General features: G+C 50.4%; 1 protein-coding gene across 1 annotated transcript in view; it reads right to left on the bottom strand.

Moving 5' to 3' along the window:
* Nucleotides 1-2472: 2472 nt before the first annotated feature.
* The window catches only part of LOC108575841 (1-phosphatidylinositol 3-phosphate 5-kinase-like), a 25562-nt gene continuing 6656 nt past the window's right edge, over nucleotides 2473-21378 (bottom strand). The window contains exons 3-5 of the mRNA XM_017938749.1: nucleotides 7053-8055; nucleotides 6752-6811; nucleotides 2473-2876 (exon numbers count right to left, since the gene is read on the bottom strand). Coding sequence (XP_017794238.1) covers nucleotides 2683-2876; nucleotides 6752-6811; nucleotides 7053-8055 — 1257 coding nt within the window. The 3' untranslated portion in view covers nucleotides 2473-2682. The remainder of the gene's footprint in view (nucleotides 2877-6751; nucleotides 6812-7052; nucleotides 8056-21378) is intronic.

Raw genomic sequence — 21378 nt, 5'->3', positions numbered from 1 at the left:
AGAAACAAGAGAGAGGATATTAAATCGCTTCGCGGGGGTCTCTTTTTTTTAAACTCACGACTAAACGAAAGAGTCGTTCTCTCGTCTATCGTATGTAAGTACTAAGTACGTATTACGCGCACTACTTTCCGCAAATGTAAATAAGATTAAATCGATAAGATCGTGGGCTCGATGAACGCGAAGGTTGTCGAATCGAACATTTAAATCGCATATGATACAGATATTATTACACTTAACTACTTACTTACGTAGGTATTGGATATACGTCGCTTTTCTTTCTTTTACACACATACATACACGCGCGCGCGCGCGCGCGAACACACACACACACACACACACACTCTCTCTCTTTTGCTCGTTTCGTCCTTTTACTTTTCTCACTCATGCATAGGTCATCCCTCTCCGCACGAAGAAATAATAAAAAGTTTTTTATTTTTTTTGTTTTTTGTTTTACGAGTCGCGAGTTTTTCGATAAATTGAATACTTGTTACAGACATTACAGGTAGTCAGATGTCGCAGAAAAATTATTAGCAATTTGTTGGCACCCATTTCGAGCGAGCTTTCGTTGCTTGAGGTATTTGCAGCAGGTCGATACCCTTAGCGTGTACAGAATGTGAAAAATGTTACGTTCGAGAATTTTGACGATATATAATAGGCGTTAAAGTAAGTGAATGGATATTATAGAAAAGCTGAGGCAAAAATGAAGTCTGTTCATTGTGGATTTTTTTTTTTTTTGCTTGAGTATTATAAATAACTTGTTCTCCGGCTATATGTATTATTGTATATTGAATAAAAATAAACATTTTTTTTGTATTATATATTTTGGCCTTTCTTTTTCGAAGATATTTAAAAATATATTCAATTTTAATTTCCCACACTTTAGGAGAATGGAAAATTACTATTCACTAAATACAATATTGACAATACATTAGCTTTAATCATTTTTGTACAATAATTCTGGGGATTATTTTTCATCGTGCGATTAGCAAATTATAATACAAAACAAATACAAATTAATTAATTATTAGTTCTAACATTTTTCAATGTAGGAAATTCCATAAGATAAAAGTAGAAAATTAAAATAGAAAGATAACCTATAATATATATTGAAAAAAAACAAACAAATAAGATATGTATAAATAACAGAATTCCACGTCGTTGATAATCACTATACCTTCAAATGAAATAAAATAAATGAGAATAGTGAAATCATTCAGTGTTTCTGGATAGAAAATTGCAATATATTTGAAACGATTTTAATCCTCAGATGTATGCTGGTATCAAAACTTTTTCACTTACTTTAGCGTATATTTTGCATATTGAAAAATTCAAGAATATTCGTTCAACACTCTGTACAACATTCGTGAAAAATCATGCGATCGTTTGCTTAAAATTAAAGATCCCTCTTATAAGAAATAGCGTGTTTTATTAAATATATACGTTCGGTAGCTATGAACAATTTTCTTGTATAAAAATTATTTAAACAGTGCGTATTTACGCATCACTATATCGATCGATTCTTCTCGCGTAGATCGCACCGGATTTAGCGATCATTGGGAAGAACCTGTAGACTCCTCTACTCGGAACGGGGGTGGGGGGTGTGAGAGGTGAAAAGAATGCGCGAAAGAACACGAGCGACAGAAAGTTGGGGGAAAAAGATGGGACTGGTGAAGAAACGACTTCCTAACTCGACAAGTTATTACAGACCCATCCTTCATATGTACACTGGCAAATAAATTAACGCTTTCTTCGGGAGGGTTCTGCGTAACTTTCTGCCGGCGCTCGCACCCCTTTGCAAATCATCCCCCCCTCCCCCTCCTTTCACCGATTTACCTATCACGCAATCGATGCCATTGTATTCGCAGCAGCACCCTTTCTTACGCCTGGTAACGATACATTTCCTTAAAACTACTCGCATCCTCTCGAAAGATTAGCCAATTCAACGAACCGCGTTCGACCAATATTTTTTATTTGGCAACTCGCGCGGACGATGGATTCGAAGGACGTGATTCGGAGTGTGATTGTTTGGAAGAGGGACGATAACGATTGCAACGTGATCGTTGAGCAATAGGCGGAAGAATGTTTAGCAGTCGGGCGAGAAACTGCCGAAAACTTTCGAGCAGCGAACGCAAACCGAATAAAGATTCGAAGATATGTACTTTTACTCGCGAACGTTGCCAAATGAAAAATATTTCGGTCGTTTTCGCGTTCCGTTTCGTTCCGAGTCCTGAAATCTGGATAAATACTTTGATAAGTTAACACGCGGAACCCTTTAGGATAAATAGAATTTGTTCAATTTACATCTTCACCTCGATCGTTCGCTCGTTTTTTCTCCTTTGCTTCTCGGAAAAAACGAGAGGGCGGGGGGGCCCCCCCCAGCCACTATCGCCGTGGATCGCGAACTAGTATGCAGGTAGGGTAAAAATATTGGACTACAATCGAGGAGCGGAGAAGAGTCAAAGGACACGGGCGTAGAATGGATGGAAGGGTGGTGGGTGATCAGAGAAGGAGGTCCAGTTTCCGGGTTTCCCCTAAATCGGGATAGACGGAGAAAGGTTGGAAGAGATCGGCGTGGTCGGGGCCGCGCGCACTCGATGACGACGAGGGAGAGGGAGTGGGAGAGGGCGTGGAGGAGGAGGAGGAGGAGGAAGACGGAGACGAAGTCCCGGTGGAGCGGTAGGGTCACTTGGCGTGCTGCTTCGGAAGATGCCGTTTCATGTGAAGGGCGAGGTGATCGCTCCTGGCGAAGGAACGCTCGCATACGGCACACTTGAAGGGTTTCGCACCGGTGTGCTTTCGATAGTGACGAGTTAATTCGTCGCTCCTAGCGAATCGCCATTCGCATTCTGGCCATTGACACTGGTACGGTTTTTCACCTGAAACAGAAACGGGTGAAATTCGTACGATCTCACTTTCACCGGAGCCGTCGTCTAACGCAATTTCTAAGATGGATATTAACGGGTTCGCGAGCGTCGGAGTTTTCGCGCGATGGAGAAAAGTTAACTGGACTCTGGCGGAGCGTATGCATCTCGGGGGGACCGTTGGCTGGGTTACAGCGAAGCTAGATGAGGCGAGGCGAGGCGAGGCGAGACTCGGCTCGGCTCGGCTCGGCTCGGCTCGGCTTGGCAAGTCGAGGCCAAGAGGGCGGGGCGCGTGGCGGCGAGGAAAAGCAGGAGCAGGAGCAGGAGTAAGAGCGAGGCAGGATCAGCGAGAACGCGAACGGATTGCGCTAGAATACAGGTGAGCGTATTGCGGCATGCGGGTACAGTTAAAGGTCACCGCGGCATCTCTCGTAGCCTAAGGTTCTTCGTCTACCTATCGCTATCGCAAAGAGCACCGCTTTGTTCTTTAAACAGGTCTCTCCTCTTTCTTGACCCAACTACCAACCATCACCTCACCTCGTGGTTCCTCGAGGTACGAACTCGCATTCCAATTACACGTACCAATTAACTTGGTCGAGCGTGTCTTTCGGACGGACAGGTATTTGCTCGGAGCAAAGATCCTCGGTTGCTCCGTCGATATTCCGATTGTTGTTCGGAAGGAAGGAGAGAGCGATCGGAAAATGGTCGGTAGAGGTATGCGGGAAATAGCGAGAGAAGACTCGATAGCTGAGAAATACGCCCACGCATGCCGATGACTCGTTCCCCTGTACGGAACGGGGCTCGGTCTCGCTATGGAGACGACCCCAACCGGTCTTAGCCACACGCACGACTCCCATACAATCGGCATTACCACCACGAGCGGCATCCATTCACGGTATTGCTCGTTCATGAGAATTCCGCGGAGATTTCTTCGAGACGCCGCGGCGCAGAGAAAAGGACTAGCTCGAACCAGCTTTCCGGTAATAGCACCACCTTTTCTATCCGCACCACCAGCCATGTTCGTCGCGTGCCTCCTTTGTTCGTAATTTTTTTTTGCTCGACTACTTAGTATCCGTCTCTGTGGAAGAAAAAGAAAAAACGGGAAACGATGACGATTGTTGCGATTCACGCGTAAATCGGTCTCGGTAAAAATAGAAAGGCGTTTAACGCGCGTCGCGTCATCTAATTGCCAGGTGTTAAGTCATTCTCGGATACTGTTCGATCGTGTCGGATCCAGTTTTTCAGGGAGGTGCTTCCCAACGATCTGGTTCGGCTTTTTACGAGGTTGATAACGTTCCAGATGGCGTATCGTTGAATCGCGTGTGCCCGTTGGCTCGACGACGCCTACGAGCCTCGAGGCGTCCCCGTTAATTTCGGATCACTTTCACCGCGCGCGGCACGGTGTCTGGCATTCGTAGCGTCGCACGACAACTCGCTCTCCAAACTCCGCTTCGCCCGCGACAATCCGCCTCCAGACCTTCCGCCGATTCTACCGTCCAGCCTTTCGAGAAACACCGTTACGGCGATTCGGCCGTGTTGTCTTTTAAAGCCGACGAAACGAGCAAACACGCGGTTGCGCCGCGCCGCGCAGAAGGTTGCCGAAGTCGAAAGCATGGATGAAGCAAGAATGTTGCTCGCCTCGTGTCCGCGTATTCTACACCGTGAGACTTCTCCTCGCTTACGTGCCAATCGGTTGGTTCCCTCCCTCCTACCTACCTACCTACCTACCTACCTACCTACCTACCTACCTACCTACCTACCTTCCTTCCACGATGCAACTCCCAACCGTCGGATTCTCACCTCTTGCCAACGTACTTACGCACGTCCGAAAATCGAACCGAACCGACTAGTCGTGAATTTGGTTCGAAACGAGACATCGCTTCCGAAAACCTTTTTGCATCCGTTTCCAGTGAAATTTCGATGAAGATCGATAAGATCGGCCCCGTGTGGATAGGAAAGAGAAAAAAATGATCCGGCCAAGGTTGTCTCGCGCGAAACCCTGGAATCGGTGGACGCGCGCACGAAACTTTCCTATTAAGAAGCACGCAACGTGTATAGCTTACACGCGGTATAACGCATTCGAACGCATTAACAGAATACTAAACTAGCCGCGGCGTAATACCTTCGCGTTGATCAAGAATCGATCGACGTGTCCGCTCACGACCGGCCGAACGAACAATCCTCGAATATAGACGTTCCACCTTGGACGGTATATAATTTACGAGCGATCGGCCGATATTCTTTTCCGCGACGGGAGAAGCGCGTGTGCGTCCGACAACCGGTGAATGCCGACCTCGCTGACAGACTTATCCGATTCGTTCATTCAAGAAGGAGCGCCACGTGCCCGAGGCTCCGGACCCACCAACTACGCCACTGCCTTTTCTCTCGCGATTCACCCGCCTTCCTCCATACCTTTCTATGCCCGCCTTCCAATTCCACCGCATCGATCATTCGAATAAAACGAACGATCGGCGAGGAAAAGTCAGCACGTGAAAGTAAACCAGGATAATCGCGCCGCTCTCGAGCGATCGTTGGAATCCCGGGAAGCGGCACGCGCTAAGGGGAAGAGACGAAAGGCATTTACACGCTAGTCCCTTATCGACCACGGACATAGGCTAATAATTAAGGAATTCCGAGAGCGATCGAATGTCAGCTATCTCGAATCTTTTATGGAACGAACGTCTTCGAATCTGTGTGCCCAACTACGAAAGAGTTGAAAGAGTACATTGAATATTTTCCAGTTGCCACACACGCGAGAAAAGGTGGAGAAAAATATGGACGAGGATTGGTCGAAATTCACGACAGTTGGCCAATTTCCAAGGTTCTAGGTGGTCGTCGACGCGAGTCGCGCGCCGCGGTTACCGCAAAACGAGATACCTCCGCTGGAGGTATCAATTCGAAAGTGGTACATCGCGGTTTAGATGGCATTCCGCGAGAGGCTGTCGAGTGGGCACGCGTGCATCTATTCTCCGTGTCCGTGCAACGTCCGCTTTCGCGATCGTGCCCGCGTTTACGCCGCTTCGTCGTCCCGGTATTTTCCATCTTTTCGATTCCATCGAGCGACCATCGGCGAGAAAAATAGTCGCGGTGCGACGCGGGATGGATCGACGCCAAGACCACGTATTCTGAATGGACTCTCTCGCTTTTTCTCTCTCTCTCTCGCTGGCACTCCTGTTCATTCAGCAAAGCTAGAGCGTAGAGAGAGAATTTTCGAAGCAGCACCTAACCTAACCAGTTAACTCGAAACACCGCTCTCTTGGAATTCGCCAATTACCCGTTGCTAATCTACGCGGGAATCCACCGCTTTCCCACGTTTCGTTGGCGAACGAAGCGCGCCTAGATCTATAATCGGCTGGACCGATCGTTTTCGTTTACGACGCGTTCGCCTCTGCGACAACACCGGAGAGATGATTCTGCGTCGTTTCAGCCATCAGCCCGAGACCCCTTTCGTGCTCGACCGTGTACAAATACACGTAGGTGTAGTAGGTACGAGCGCGTTAGCGAGCAGTGTGTTTGGATACGGACAGGATGTGGGTCGCTAGCTCGAGTCTACGAAGCGGAGAGTCGCATACCACGCTTCATGCGTTCCTTATACGTTTACATATGATAGAGGCTCCTTTGCGCGACACCGCGCGCACAGACGGAAGAGAGAGAGAGAGAGAGAGAGAGAGAGAGAGAGAGAGAGAGCGACGGGGAGGAAGGTTAAACGGAGAAAGAGGCTGGAAAGAAGGAGAGGCTGCCGCGACCGCGCCCTGCCCACGCCAAGTGCTCGACCTCGCGCTTTCAAACGCTCCGTTTCGCTTCGTAGATGAGCTACATAGTACATATCTAATTTCCACGGCCGCGCCGAAAACGCTTGCGCGTTTCACCGGAAGAAAATCGACACTCACCCGTGTGTATCCGCTGGTGCGCCTTCAAGTGCGAACTCTTCGTGTAGACCTTTGTACAACCTGCAAAACGAAATATTTACCAGTACCGTGAGCGTTGTTCCTCTTTCTCTGAAAACATATGTTGTTGCGATGAAAATGCAAGTATCGATACACCAAAGTGGTGTCCGCATGTATAGGTACGCGGTTATCGAGATTACTTTTGCTGAAAACTCGAGCGACGTGTTTGCTTTTCTTTTCTTTTCTTTTCTTTTCTTTTCTTTTCTATCGTTCGCGTAGCGGCGAGTGGAAAAAAGGAACTTACCTATGAAATCACAGTGGTGAACGCGACGTTTCTCCAGCTCGGGATTGTTCCGCCTGTTGAATTTGGTAGTGATGGCTGGGGCTTGAATCCTGTGCGGAGGATTCATAATGGAGGGCTGGGGATAGGGTGGAGGCGGTGTCCGTCTCGGTGGAGCCCCTATCGGCGAGCCAGGATCAGAAATCGGCGGCGTCAGCGGGGAAATATACATTAACCTAGTCATCGAGCCGTAAAGCGGTGACGTCGCGCTGCCACCGATCTGATTCCCACCTCCGTGATGACTCGTCGTCGAGTCGTTATTGTTGTTATTGTTATTACCGTTCCCACTACCGCCGTTGCTGTTGTTATTATTGTTGCTGTTGTTGTTGTTGTTGCTGCTGGCGACGTTGTTGTTGTTGTGGTTGTTGTTGTTGTTGGCTCCAGCGGCGTTGTTGTTGGTGTGGTTGTGGTTGTTGTTGTTGGTACTGCTGCTGTTGTTGTTGTTGTGGTTGTTGTTGTTGTTGGAAGGGAAAGTCTTGAAGGCGGCAGAGGTGGTCCGATGGTGGGGCGGCTGAGGACCGGTGGACGGATTGGGATGGCCGTTCGCGTAGCTCGGCACCGAATTCGAAACGGGTCCTTCGAGTAGGTGCAAGGTCGGCGGCGGAGGCAACGGCTCCGTTTTGATTTCGACCGGCGACAATACCGGCGACGCGACCTCGTCCGTCTCCATCTTGACGTGAGACTGCGAGGCCAGCATGTCGGCGTTCTCCGGGTCGAGCTTTTGTATACTGGAGGTGATGTCCTCCCAGAGCGGCGGCCTGAGGAACACGTCGTCGTCGTTCCCCGCAGGCTGACTCCTCGACGAGACGAAGCTGGCCTGCGGCCGACATACCGGTCCCCCGACCTCGAAGAAGTCCTCCATCTGCACCGCCGACTCCCTCGGCTCCTTCTCCGGGTCATCTTCGTCGAGCTTCTGCAGCCGGTCGAGCTCCTGTCTACATAGCAACGTGTCCAGGTCCGACGTCTGCTGGAAATAAAAGGCGAACAAGCTCGAGAATAGTAGGATGATAGATCGGATGGTGAAGAGGCGACGAGTCTCAGAGTAGGTTAACCAAGCAGCGGACAAGTAAACGAGCGAGTGACTTGCGGTATGCTGATTCACCAAAGCGCATACGGCACGTTGTTCTCTCGGTTAATATGCAACGAACGCATCGAGGGCTGTGCAGCATGAGGTCTCTTACACCGCACGCCTCGTGCCAGCCAGTCCTGCGATGCATATGAGAACTGTGTATCGCAGAGCCGGAGGGGCGCGAACCAAGAGGAAAGGGTACAGTTTCGTCTGGAAGATGGGAGGGAGCGGGCCGATGCCGCGTCATTCTTTGCATGATTTGTACACGCGCAACGCCGCCCTCGTGCGCCACGCCACGCTCTCTCCTCTCAGCGCAGACCGCATAACATTCCGAATATTTTAATGTGCCGGGATACATCACGCCCCTTTTAACGCTCCTTCACCCTTACCTCTCTCTCTCTAAACGATTTTACGACTTTATCGTTTTCGTGCGATACCTATCTCCGAAAACTTGGACCCCGTTCCGACTTAGGTGTGTGTATTGTACATACGTTCAAAGTTCACTTCGGCGATCCGTTACAACGCGGATCGAACGAAACGGTATGGAATACGTAACGTGAATCTTTAAGCGCCATCGTCGCTGATCGATCCTGCTGTCGCAGCGTGAAACAGTCCTATCGCGACTCGGACTTGCCAGCAGGACGTAGAATTTTCCAGGAGAGGTCGAGAAATTTTCCGCTGGCACGTGGAAGTGAAATGCGACGAATCGATGGAAAAAGAAGCGAGCGATTCGGGCTCGCCGTCCGGCGAGCTTATACATATAGCGATTTATGAATTATTTACACAATGAATTATTCATCGTCGGAAGATTGGTATATTCGCAACACTCGATCGTACCTGATATGCAATTTGAAAAGGAGTTTGCAGCGAGGTACGATATGCGCGCGAAACATTATATTATATTTAAATGGCATATCGTCGTCGGCCAGGACCCATACGACGGGCTTCGGTGCGCGTTCATCGATAAAATAACCAACGACCGTCGCAAACTGCTGCCTTCGAGTCTTCATTTCGGTTGTAAAGGAAAATCGACGGTTAAAGATCCCTATTCGGCCGCAGCTAGGACTAACGAAATTTTGCGGACTTTGCGATTCGCGCGACAGCCGTTACCTAATGTTCTTTTTTCAGTCGCCGCCCCTTCGGCCGATTCGCGTTCCTCCTCTTTTCCTTTTCGCTGTTCCGAGCGTGTCTCTCTTTGGCGTTGCGATAATGATAGTGCCGAGCGCGAGCAAAGTTCGTCCATCCGGCTATTAATGCGCGTAATCATAGAGTCAGGGCCGTCGGTGTTAATAATGCGTTTTCGAATCTGTCAGAGCGAGAACGAACACCCACGCCGTCGATAGATAGAGCATCGTCATCGTAGCTGGCGTTCCGTTCGCGTTCTGGTTCCCCTATACGTGTTCGCGTTCGCTCGTGCCGCCTAGCATTTTTTATTCCAACCAATCGCGGCCTCGCGGTTCACAAAGGAACGCGCCAGCGCACGCGCGGCTTCTGCTCTCATTCACGGCAATTCTCTACCATAATTAATCCTCCGATTCTTCTATCGCTTCCACCCAAGACCGAACTGCTTCCAATCGAGGCATACGTTCCTTCTGCAGCTCCACATTACGAAAATGCATATTAACGGCTGGAAAATTACCGAACTTGGGTGAAAACGGTGTTTTCCCCGAAGCGTCGCTCGCCGGTCTTCCGTTTCTCCCCTCGTATACGTCATAATTATGGAAAGCGAACGATCGTATAGCGACAGCTTTATCGGGTCTCGGGGCAAATGGGACAATGGGACAAGAAAGATGGTGACGGTCGAAGAGCCGCGACAAGGAAAGCGGCCATACTGTTCGCAGTAACGAAGCGTAGCGCGCAGAAGCGAGCTCGCCGAATCAATCTGGCGAGGCCACACCCTCTGACCTAAAGACGTATTATCGCGATAAACGTGCGGGCAAATGTCAGCCGCGCGTACCGTCCGCCATTTTTCTCCGCAGAGCTTTCCAGTCGAGGACGCGTCAACTTCCGAAAATCGCCTTACCGCACGCCGTTATCACTACTTACGCGAGTACTTACGCAGAAGAGAAATCCATCTTTTGGATTCTTTCGAAATAGCCGCGCTAGTCACGAGCGAACGAATGGCGATTACTCGCGTTCGCAGATTACCAGAAGCATGTTCGACGATGTTCGTGTAATCGAACCGTTTCACTTGGAGTTCCCGAAAATATCGCGGTTACCCTTGCCAGCAGTGCGGAGGAGCGAGCGAGACACGTACAATACAACAGTGTCCTTTCTTACGCGGCAAGCCGGTAATTTACTTAAATGATGGCGCGAGATGGGCAACGCCTGTGGCCCAAACCTACCTACCATCTGAGAAAGAAGAAGAAGAGAAGGAGGAGAAAGAAAGTTTCGGGACCAAGGCGAAAAGAAAGAAACGGAGGAGGCGTGGCACGATCAAAGGATTAAGTTCAGATGCAAATTTACGTTTCTCGAGAATGCCACTGCCAGAAACTCCGCGATGAAGAAAATTGAAAATTGATCAATTTCCCAGCTAATCCTTCTCGCCGAAGAGGCAATTCAGTTGAATCGAGAGTACGAGATATCGGTTGGATCCCCAATTCGCAACTTCGCCTTGGTAGATACTTGGTTATTTTAGCTAGAAGGTAGAACGTTTGGAAGGTAAGCGAAGCACGGAGGTCGTGATCGAGGCAGAATAGGGCGAGCAAGAAGCTGGTACCCCGATCAACGACCTATATATCGAATAACTATTTATTTCGCAACTTTGAATAGTTGGAACGAACGAAACGAGAATTGGCTTGGTGCGAGAGACAAAGGAGTGGAGTCTATAAAGTCGTAAAGGAAGACAACTATGTCGTTGGTGGCGAGGGACGGCGAGGGACGGCGAGGGACGGCGAGGGACGGCGAGACGCGGCGCGGCGCGGCACGGCGAGTCGACGATTTATTTAGCCGACGACAGAAAAGGAATAACACCCAGGCTCGTGGTGGACGAGGGACAGTACCTATCTCTGGCGCAAAAAACGCCAAGGAGAAACGGAAGAGGAAAATGAGAGTTCCGGGGTGGTATCAAGTCGGAGGATAAAAAATACCAAGGATCTTTAGATGGAAGGATTTAGAGGAATTTTCAAAAGGGCGGACGGTTGGCGGAAGGTTCCGAGGGAAAAGACTGGACCGACTGGTGAGTCTGGCTGGTCTCACGTCTGGTCTCGTCCTCGTCCCGACTCCATACTCGACTCGATTCGTCTCTTCTCTTCTCTTCTCTTCTCTTCCCTTCCCTTCCCTTCTCTTCCCTTTTCGCGTTCGGTGTTCGAGGAGGCTGTACTGCCGCGGACACGTAGATTCTATCTTGCCATTCAGCCGCCTAGGTAATAAAACTCTCGCGTCCATTATTTACTTGCATTATCGTTACTTTACGCCCACGTAGACGCGCCACGTATTTATGGTGAAATTATTCAGCATTATTTCGCGGATATGAATAACGCGAAAGATACGGCCCACCGATAGACGTATAATTCGCGAAATTTTCGAAAATTCTAGCAGAGAAGATGAAGATGCAGATGAAGAGGACGAGGACGGGGACGATGAGGAGAAAGAAAGAGCGGTGGTTTGAAACTTGGGGAATTTGTAAGGTTGCAGAATCGACGTTTCACTGGAAATGGTAAGAGGAGAGGATTCGGAGGAGGCAGTGCGCGAGGGAACGAATCGCTTTCCACGAGAGTATCATTGTTCCCTGTACACATTTCGTAACTAGATTGGCATTTGTGATGCAAGTCGAGCTACACTGACCTTTAAACAACTTTCTTTAGGCTACGCGTGACTTGATCTCAGGACTCGGCTCCTCGGTTGCCTCGTTCACCTAGTTGATACAACGAGCTATGTGCTCTAGGTGGTACGCGTGGAAGTGTAGGAGAGCGTTCGCGGCTAGATTTCCGATACCTGCCGATCGACAAATCGCCTTCGAATCGAGTTATTCTTTCGTTGTTCGGATACCTGCTCCTCGACAAATCGTCGTCACGCTATCGCGAGCCGCGCTAGACCCGCGCTAGACCCGCGGCTATCTCGCGTGTCCGATCGTCGCGGGGACGCGGCATTTTCACCAACGCGCACCGCGTACTTACGTATCTACACCTGAAACCTGCTAGCGAGGCTGACCTCACGTACGCCGCGTTACCGTTACGCCGTCGACAAATTGCCCTCGTCCAAATTATTCTTTCTTTCTTTCTTTCTTTCTTTCTTTCTTTCTTTCCTTCATTCTCTCCTCCATTCTTTCTTTCCTCTTCTCTTTCTTTCGTCTTCTCTTTGGACGCCGCGCGAAACAATCGTCCATGGCGCGCTCGCGAGAAAATCACGCGGCGCTCGCCCGCGATTTCACCGTAACCACAGGGCACGGAAATTTATGCGCACGGACCCACCGCGCTCTCGTGTCGTTGAGCGAATCATAAATATGAAAGAGAGGAAACGAAAGGACATCCAGGCGACAATGCGGCTCCGAGGAAAATAATACACCGATCGCTCTTAGGCTACTCCTTCGGTCGGAACGCGACTCGCATTTTTCACTCCCTTACTCTTTCCTCGGCATACCAGGCGAACGTACCGGAAATCTAATCCCTCGATCGTTGGATACGCGCGACGACAATAGTTACTCGTCCCGGCCCGGCCCGGCCCGTCACTTTCAGGCCAGAAAATTACTTAATGAATATGGACATGCAACGCATTATGGCATATTAAAAGGCGCGTGTACGCGTGGGCGCATCTTCGTTGTTTAGTTTCGTTTCGTATCGTTTCGTCTCGTTTTATTTCGTGCCCTCCCTCACCCACACCGAGCACCGCTCGACAGCCAGCAGTTTGCGTTGCGTTAGTCAGCGCTCTTCCCTTAAGGGTCACCCGCAAGCCTCGCCAGATACCGTTTCACGCTGTTTACCCAGAGAAAAGGGGACCTCTTCGACACCCTCGATACCTGCCTTCCAACCTAATAAAATTCCCTACGTGTACCCTCCGTGTACCCACCGTGTAGCGATCCATCATCGCCTCGTGACTCTTGTTAACCCCTTCCCGAGCTATCTCCCTTTTCGAGCTAACTAGGCGAACCACGGCTTTCGAAGGTATCGGTAGCGGCGCGGTCGGAAGAAGAGAACACGGGAAAGTCGCGTGGCTGACCTTCGACCGGTCGGGCAGTCCACTCTCGCGGTGGTTCGCGGCTCGCCTGCCGCTTCATCATCGATCTCATTGTTAGACGGTCGTCTCACGCGATCCGCGCATCCCGTGAATCCACTCCCCTCGTTAGGGACCACGTGTCGTATATTACGCGAACGCATAAATCTACGTACAACGACAAATTGCCATTAAATCGAACCGTTCTCCGCGCTTTCTACCTTTCATCCTTCGATCCTACGCTCCACTTTCCCCATTCGTCATACCGTCGCATTATTCCGTGCTGAAAATCGACCGGCCGAATTTTCCGATTGTTACCAGCAGGCGGCCGCGCGTGCCTTCGATTCCTCTCCTCCGTTGGAAATGCCGATCGCGGTTCGAAGCGAACGTCTGCCTGCGTGCGTGTGCGCTTTCTTACGCTGACCGTTCCATTATCGTACCTTATTAAATTTCCAGGTGGATCGGTCCGATGATTCGTCGTCTCGGTCGTGTCCCCTGTGATCAGGATCGCCGCTACTCCACGCGCACGATCATCGACGATCACGCTCGCTCGCAGGAGCAAGATTATCGTTATCGAGTCCGAGCTGTTACGCAATGACGCGCATGAGTCATTGAAAAGTCGATCCAGGGTGATCCCTGTGGCGAAACCGGGATCACTCCTGGCAACGACGTGCCGCATTAACGTGATTACACGGTTCGCTCGCAGACCAGTCAGCTGGTAGCGCGTCCAACTTCCGTGCTACCTGGTCATCCCCCTTGTAATTTGCACCTGGTGCTTTGATTCTATCTACTCTCTGCGCCGTAATCCCGATAATACGCCTCACCCCTCTTCGCCATGGTGGTAATGGTACCGACCTAGTCGCGAGAAGTTTGGACATATTTTTGGAAATTAAAGAGAAGAGAAGGAAAGGTTGGGCAAAAAGAGGGGAGAAGGGTGACGGAGAAGGAACCGTTTAGCTCTATTCCGGAGGCGTTCTCGTGTTGACGAAAGCAATAGCGCAGCCGTTCCGGTCGAAAGATCGTTACACACGTATATCTAGGAACCCTCGTATAAACTCGGCTAACCCCCGCCGCTAATGCACTTTTAATTAATTAAACGAGCCAATGGGTCGGCCCCTATTCCTCCGTAGTCTCGTGCCGACCTCGCGTGTCGGCTGTCCGCTTTAGGTGCAAACTCATCCCTCCGGAGAAAACTCCCTCTCCCTCCATCATCCCTCCTTTTTCACTCCATTTCGAACTGTCGTTACGCTTCCGTTTACCACCAGCCCTCGCTTAAAAGCTTTTACCGGACAAACCACCCAATCTCCTTCCTTCCATTCTTCGACGCCGCATTTCAACTTCTTTTCCTGCCCATTCTTTCAATTCCCGAATAACTAAGTTTCCGCCACAGTACGTAGTATTACCAAAGGGCAAATAAACACGACGAAATAACGATAAAGCGTATAAAAACCGCTGCGGTCTATTAACGCGACTTTACCTTTTTTTACCGTCAATCCTTCTCATTCCGCTTAGTTTACGGCCACGTGAATCGCAGCTATTACGATTATAGCCGGTATAAGTCTATGAACCGGTTATTAAAGGAAATTACACCTATTTATTCCTAATTAACCGTCATGATTTCATCCGTTTGGTAGGTAGGCCGCTCCTTCTTGGCAAACCAAATCGGTTTTACGCGCAGACCGTCCGTTTAAATGAAATAAACAGTACCTACAGTCGGCTCCGGCCGAGTGACCCGCGATCGCGATAGCCCAAATTTTTAATAAAGAATTCGCTAGAGTTCTTTTCGAATGGAGGAACGGGTCGCTAGCAGAGACTTGGTTGTACCTTACGGACGATAGAGTCTCGGCGTTGTTCAGTCGCGGGAATATTTACGAGGTTCGAAAGAGGCTCGGAGAGCAGTCAGCCGGCCGTTAGAGTCTCGTTAATTAAATGGTTTATAGGCTTGACTAAATATTCGAATTTTTGTATTCAATTAGCTACGGGTCGCCGAGGGCGGTGTCTCGAAAAGCGCGACTATACACGGTAGATAGGGTTGCTCCGGGCTGCGAGATGCAAGACGATTAGAATGAATGGCCGCCATAAATCAGCCGGCTGGTTGGAGCCGGCGTGGCGCGCGAGGAGAGAACGACGCGACGCGACGCGACGCGACGCGGTCCGGAACGTGGACGCTTCGTCCTACCCGGACCAAGTGGCTACCTGGCCACCGATCTTGGACCCTAGACGCGAACTCGCTCCTCGTTCGCCCCGTTTTCTCTCCTTTGGCCCGTGACTAATCTAAAACCTACTCCTCACGGTCACGACATCCACCTATCCGAATAATCCTGATCCACACCACCTCCTCCTTCGCTCGTTCGTGTTCCCGTGCTCGTGCTCGTGCCCGTGCCCGTGTCCCTACCTATGCGCCTCTGCTCGTGTCCACCGAAAATAAACCAGCCAAAAGCTGACACTGTTCCAACCAGTCTCTCTTCCTTCTACCCTTCGACCGCTTTCAGAGGAATCTAATTATCACGGCCGCTTTTATTGATTCACCTAAAAATTTATTGCCCCGTAACGCCTCGACACGCTCCTTTTCTTTCTCCGACGACACGGCTAGATTCTCGAGAGAGTCTCGACTCCCGATTCGGGGGAACCGTTCCACGTCCAAATAGGAGGTACCCACTTGAAACGAATTCCGATCGGGCAACGATTACTCTGCCCCGACCGGTAATTAGGTCCTCGACAACCTTTGACCGGATCGGTGTTCACGCGGCTCTCGCGATATTCTCTCCGGTGAACGTGACCGCGAACGCCGACGATTCGCGGAGCCGATTACCCGGGGGCTGAATTCGATGTCAGCGAGAAGAACCGGTTGCAACGAGGAACCTTCGTCGAAAGCGATAGTCGCAAACGGTGCACGCACGCCTGTCCACGCTTCCTACCTCGACGCACATTTTTCTCGAAAATTCGCAACAAGGATCGCGTGTCCCCCTGGCCGATCGCGAAACCGGTAAGTTGACCTTCCGTCCTCGCTGTTCCATTTTTTTCTATCGATAACATGCTCGATCGAGGAAAACCGACACGGCGACCCTGTTTATTCAGACGAAACGGCTGATTGGCCAGTCGCGAACTATAATCCGACCGGATATTTCGATTTCGCTCGAGACGTTAACGTATCGGAAAGTTTTAATACTACCGAGAATTCGATGATATCTCTCGGCGAGGCGAAGACGGTGTTGCATGACAATACGGAGAACGTCATCCCTGCCAAGGACTTACGTCAGGGACTGTATTCATCGGTATAAATTGTCATCCCTCCGTGGCATGGGAAGAAGGGGAAGAAGACGTTCGACGGACAGAGATACTAAAGAGTGTTCGCCGCGGTGTGCAAGTACCAATCGCCGCTGTTAATGGTTCCTAATGAGCAGATAGCAATTCCATTACGATTAGGCTGACGCGGTTTCTGCGGCTGGAATGTTCGAGCAAGTGCGTGGGCGTGAACCGTGGTCGGGGATGACGATTGTTCGGAGGCAGCCAGGTATATCTACGTGCGTGTGCACGGACACGCGCGTACACCAGCGAGCGACGAGACGAAAACTCGGCTCCTCCACTCAGCGGTGAGCATGTTTCCTGATGGGGTCATCACCGCGAATTAACATACTGGGTGGACTCGTATGACACGCACACGTGCGCTTCTCTCTACCAACGTTTCCATCAGCCTTTCTCTTCTCTCCTCCTCCTCTCATCCTTTTCGTCTCTCCTCTCATCTCATCTCATCTCATCTCATCTCATCTCCTATCCTCTTCCCTCCCTTCCTTCCTTTGTCCCGTCTCCTTCTCCTCTCTCTCACTCTCTTTTCCTCGCTACTTGCATCGTTCTTCCGCTCCTTTGACCTTTTTCGCTCCCGATCTGTCTCGGAATTCGCGGAACCACGTCGAGTTCAATGGCAACCCGTAGAGACGCAATTCGGCGTTACCGCGGGAAGAAAAGCACGGCGAATGTGATTGATCGGTGAGGCGGAACCGCGTACCAGGATTGCCAACGAAACGAAACGTTGTCGTTCGCCGCGAGGAACGGAAATCGATGCATTTCAACGAATCCCCGCTCAAGACTGATCCCTTTGGGGCTTAGACGAATACAATAAGACGTTTATGGGCAAAGGATAAAGGGAAAGATAGGACAGAGATTAGACGGTAGCCGAACGGTAGACCGGTAAGCTCCAATCAGTCTTTACTCGCCAACGAATACCGAAGGTATTTATCACGGAGCGACTCCTTCGCATCGCAACCGACACTTTCCGTCGCTCTTCCATTCTCCTCCTATTTTCTCGTCCAACGGCGTGTAGAAATATGTATGTAGTCCGAAATGACGCCAATGGCCCCGACAAATTTTCTCGATCAGTCCCATCGACGTGGCATGGCGAGGCGAGGCGAGGCGAGGCGAGGCGAGGCGAGGTCCTTCGCATCGCAACCGACACTTTCCGTCGCTCTTCCATTCTCCTCCTATTTTCTCGTCCAACGGCGTGTAGAAATATGTATGTAGTCCGAAATGACGCCAATGGCCCCGACAAATTTTCGGCGAGGCGAGGCGAGACGTGGCATGGCGAGGCGAGGCGAGGCGAGGCGAGGCGAGGCGAGGCGAGGAGAGGAAGAATGGAATCTCAGCGGGACATTAATATCCGGGACTCGTGTCGTCTCGATAGAAATTCTGCCAAATCTCACGGTGTAGATTAGCCATCGATAAGATGGCAGGTAGACCTATAACGAGCCGCTTAAACGAGAATACATAATCTGTTTGACCTGCGCGAGTCAATAGCGCGCGCTTTATTTGATTTCGGTGGAACCTCACTTCTTCCAGACCTTTCCAGTTCTTCTTCTCCCCGTGTCCTGCTCAAGGCTGATTGTCAGCGAAAGGAGCGAACGAAAGATCGATAGGCAGGTACTCGTCCAATTCGAGAATGGAGTGTAATCGATCTTATCGAGCGAAACGCGCAGGACAACAATAACTGTTATCTCTGCGGCTTGTACGAAGCACGGAGTACGCTGTGTCGGAGCGAGCGTGCTTTCGGTTAATTTACCAACAGGCACATTAATGAAATTACGCGAAAGAGGCCGGTGCGTGTCTCGTGTACGTTACGTGGAATCGGCTTGGCGAATTTCTCACAAGGACGATGATCAGGTCAGGTGTTCCACTGCGGCATTGGTCAACTTTCCACCCCGTTCGCCGCCAATCGCGTTTCCGAACGTTTCCGAGCGTTTCCGAGCGTTTAAATCCCCGGATCGGTGGTGGCGCGTGGCAAAGCCGGATCGACCGCTTTTTACGCGCGAAACAATCGTGAAATGTCAGAATTTCAAAGGATGCGCCGTAACCTTTCCTTTCAAGAATACGCGAGCCGGTTCCAGACCTCCCCTACCCAGCGCACGCTGTCATCGTATATGTCATTGAAATCATACAGTTGCATGTGCGTCGAGTCGCATGCCAACCTCGTTGCGCAACTTATCGCACCGCCGCTACAATCTTTTGCCAGGAATTTGACTAATGGCCGATTTCGTCATCCTACCGATCGAAACAGTTCGGCAAACTCGTCCTCCTTTCTTGCCGTGCCGTGCCGCGCCGTGCTGTGCCTAACCTAACCAGAAAACTAAGAATAGACGCAGGAGAAGAAGAAGGAGGAGGAGGAGAAGGCCAGAGTTTCGGAGGATCGAGCAGATATACCGGGCACACCACACCGGACACAATAGCGCTCGTATTGTCGTTGATTTGTGACCACTAATTTTCTCTTCGGACACACCGACGCGACGCGACGCGACGCGACGCGACGCCATTAGCCATTCATTCGGAAAACCACCGACCCGTATAATATCCTCAACGCCCTTATTGTCCCGAACAACCGTCTCCTCGCGTTCGCCAACGTTTCTGGAAAATCTGTCCACCGGTCGGTCGATTACCCTCCCATCGAACCTGGCGCGTAAATTTTAGCGAAAGGTTTCACCATTCGGTTTCATTGGAATACGTCGAGCGATCGTTAAATAATTATCGACATTACCGTAACGTCACCACTATTACCGTATTATCGTCATTGCCGTATCATCGGCGTTGCAACACGAGAAGGGACTAAAGAGCAAATGGGCGCGAGTCTACGCTTTACGTACTTCATATACGTATACCTATACCTATCTATCGGTCGCTTCGTCAATTTTTCCTTCGAGAAAGGTAACAAGCTCGTTTACGACAATCTCTCGATTATTCTCGTCGCTTTACAAGCTTGAAATCGAGCGCGGTAACGAAAGGTGTTTCAAGCGACTGTTAATTCTAACGCGGCGAACCATGAAACGGACAGCTCGAAACGAATTCCTTCGACCATTTCAAACATGTCCAGTTGCCGTGGACAACTATCGCGAATTTATAGGAAAAGCAACAGCGTTTGATTTGCAAGGAGGAGCACTCGCGATCGACGTCGAATTGCTGGTGATACAGATCGAAATGGAATCGCGACGGGTGCGATGATTAATCGTTATATTTCGAGGCGGTAGGTCTACTTAACTGGAAATAAATCTTGGGCAAAGGTAAGAAACGGTGGGGTCCCTGTGGCGTAGAGTCGCGCCCCGTGCTACACTAATCGCGTTATCCCGATATTCAGATCTTTCGAAACGTCCTTTTGTTCGATGAAACCTTAGCAGGTGGCCCCCCACGCGTGTCGACCGATTCTTGCTTTTCCATCGAACGTCTTTTGCTACTTTTCGACGACGTTGCTTCTCGGAAAGGGAATCCTCCCTCGCCTCTTTTCGAGTGGACGGCCGACCTCGCCTCTGATTATCGAGATTGCGATCGCAGCGTAAAGCGGAGCGAGAAGCCGGGGATAGACCTATGAATCTTCCCCCGTTGAATTATCAAGTGACTTCCCCCTGTTGACGTTTTAACGTGGACAACGAGGGAAAAAGAATTGGCCATGGCGTTAAAGCGTTAGACGGGGAGAAGCTAAGAGCAAGTCGGGCGAGCGGTGGCCTAAGGAAGATAGGGTGAAGAAGAGAGAGGGAGGGAAGGAGAAGGTGGCGGAGGAGGAGGAGAGAGAGAGAGAGAGAAGGGAGAAGTGCTATGGAGAGCGCTCACATCACATTCTAGGCTATTCCGCATTCTGTTCCCCCACTTTGGATCGTCCACAAGCCACCGGCTCACCTCTACGCCTCCGTGACTGCTGGAAAAGTTGTATAACGAACACGTACGCGTGTACCTGACACGTACGTTCGCCTCATCGGAGCGTTTCGCTCGGGCTGGATGTAGAGGTATGCCGCGGACCCCTATACGGACACGGCTACCTATGACACGAGGACTCACCTGCGTGAGCACACGTTCTCCAGTGTGCCTGTGCCGCTGCAAATCCAGCACCACCAGCAGCAGCACCACGGCCACTGGACAAACCACGAGGAACACGCGCACACCCAGGGAGACACGCGTTCAAACTTCCTTCTTACTTGGCGCTGTTGCCAATTCCTTTTACAATTTTCCTTCCATCTCAGGGTAGATGCTCTTCCTTCTCCCTTTTATTTTATTTTCATACACGAACGTCCCCCGTCGTTGGCTACCTTACGATTTACACCGTAGACTGTGTTGACAAAACCAAATTAAGCCGATGAAACTGTCTGTCTATTTATAGCCGCGTCTCCTCAGTTGAACAGATCGGTGTTACAGGTGCGCGCGTTTCCGCCGTAACTATGCCAAGTGGAATATTGGAAAACATTTTCTCACGGATCGGTGAAACAACAGAAGCCTTTTTATCGCCTTGTCGGCGACAGCTAACGGAGTTACATTACGGCCGATTTCCTCTCGAGATCGCAATTATCATGTAAGGACATGTGGATGGCAATGAAAGTGACAGCGCGCGGATGTCGATACACGCGACTACGAGGTTGCTTCGTCCAGAGGATTTTGGACGGGCAGAGCCGTCGTCTCGCGAGATCCAACACCAATCGGCAAATAAGATACTAATACGCTTCGATACAAGCATGACAAGTTTGGACAAACAGACAGATTAAGGGGCTCTTTTATCGCTGGATGTTCGATAGCGGCGGTGGTAATTTTCACAACCGATTCCGC

The sequence above is a fragment of the Habropoda laboriosa genome, unplaced genomic scaffold, assembly GCF_001263275.1.
Source record: "Habropoda laboriosa isolate 0110345459 unplaced genomic scaffold, ASM126327v1 scaffold243, whole genome shotgun sequence".
NCBI lineage: Eukaryota > Metazoa > Arthropoda > Insecta > Hymenoptera > Apidae > Habropoda > Habropoda laboriosa.
This window is presented reverse-complemented; position numbering and strand designations above follow the sequence as displayed.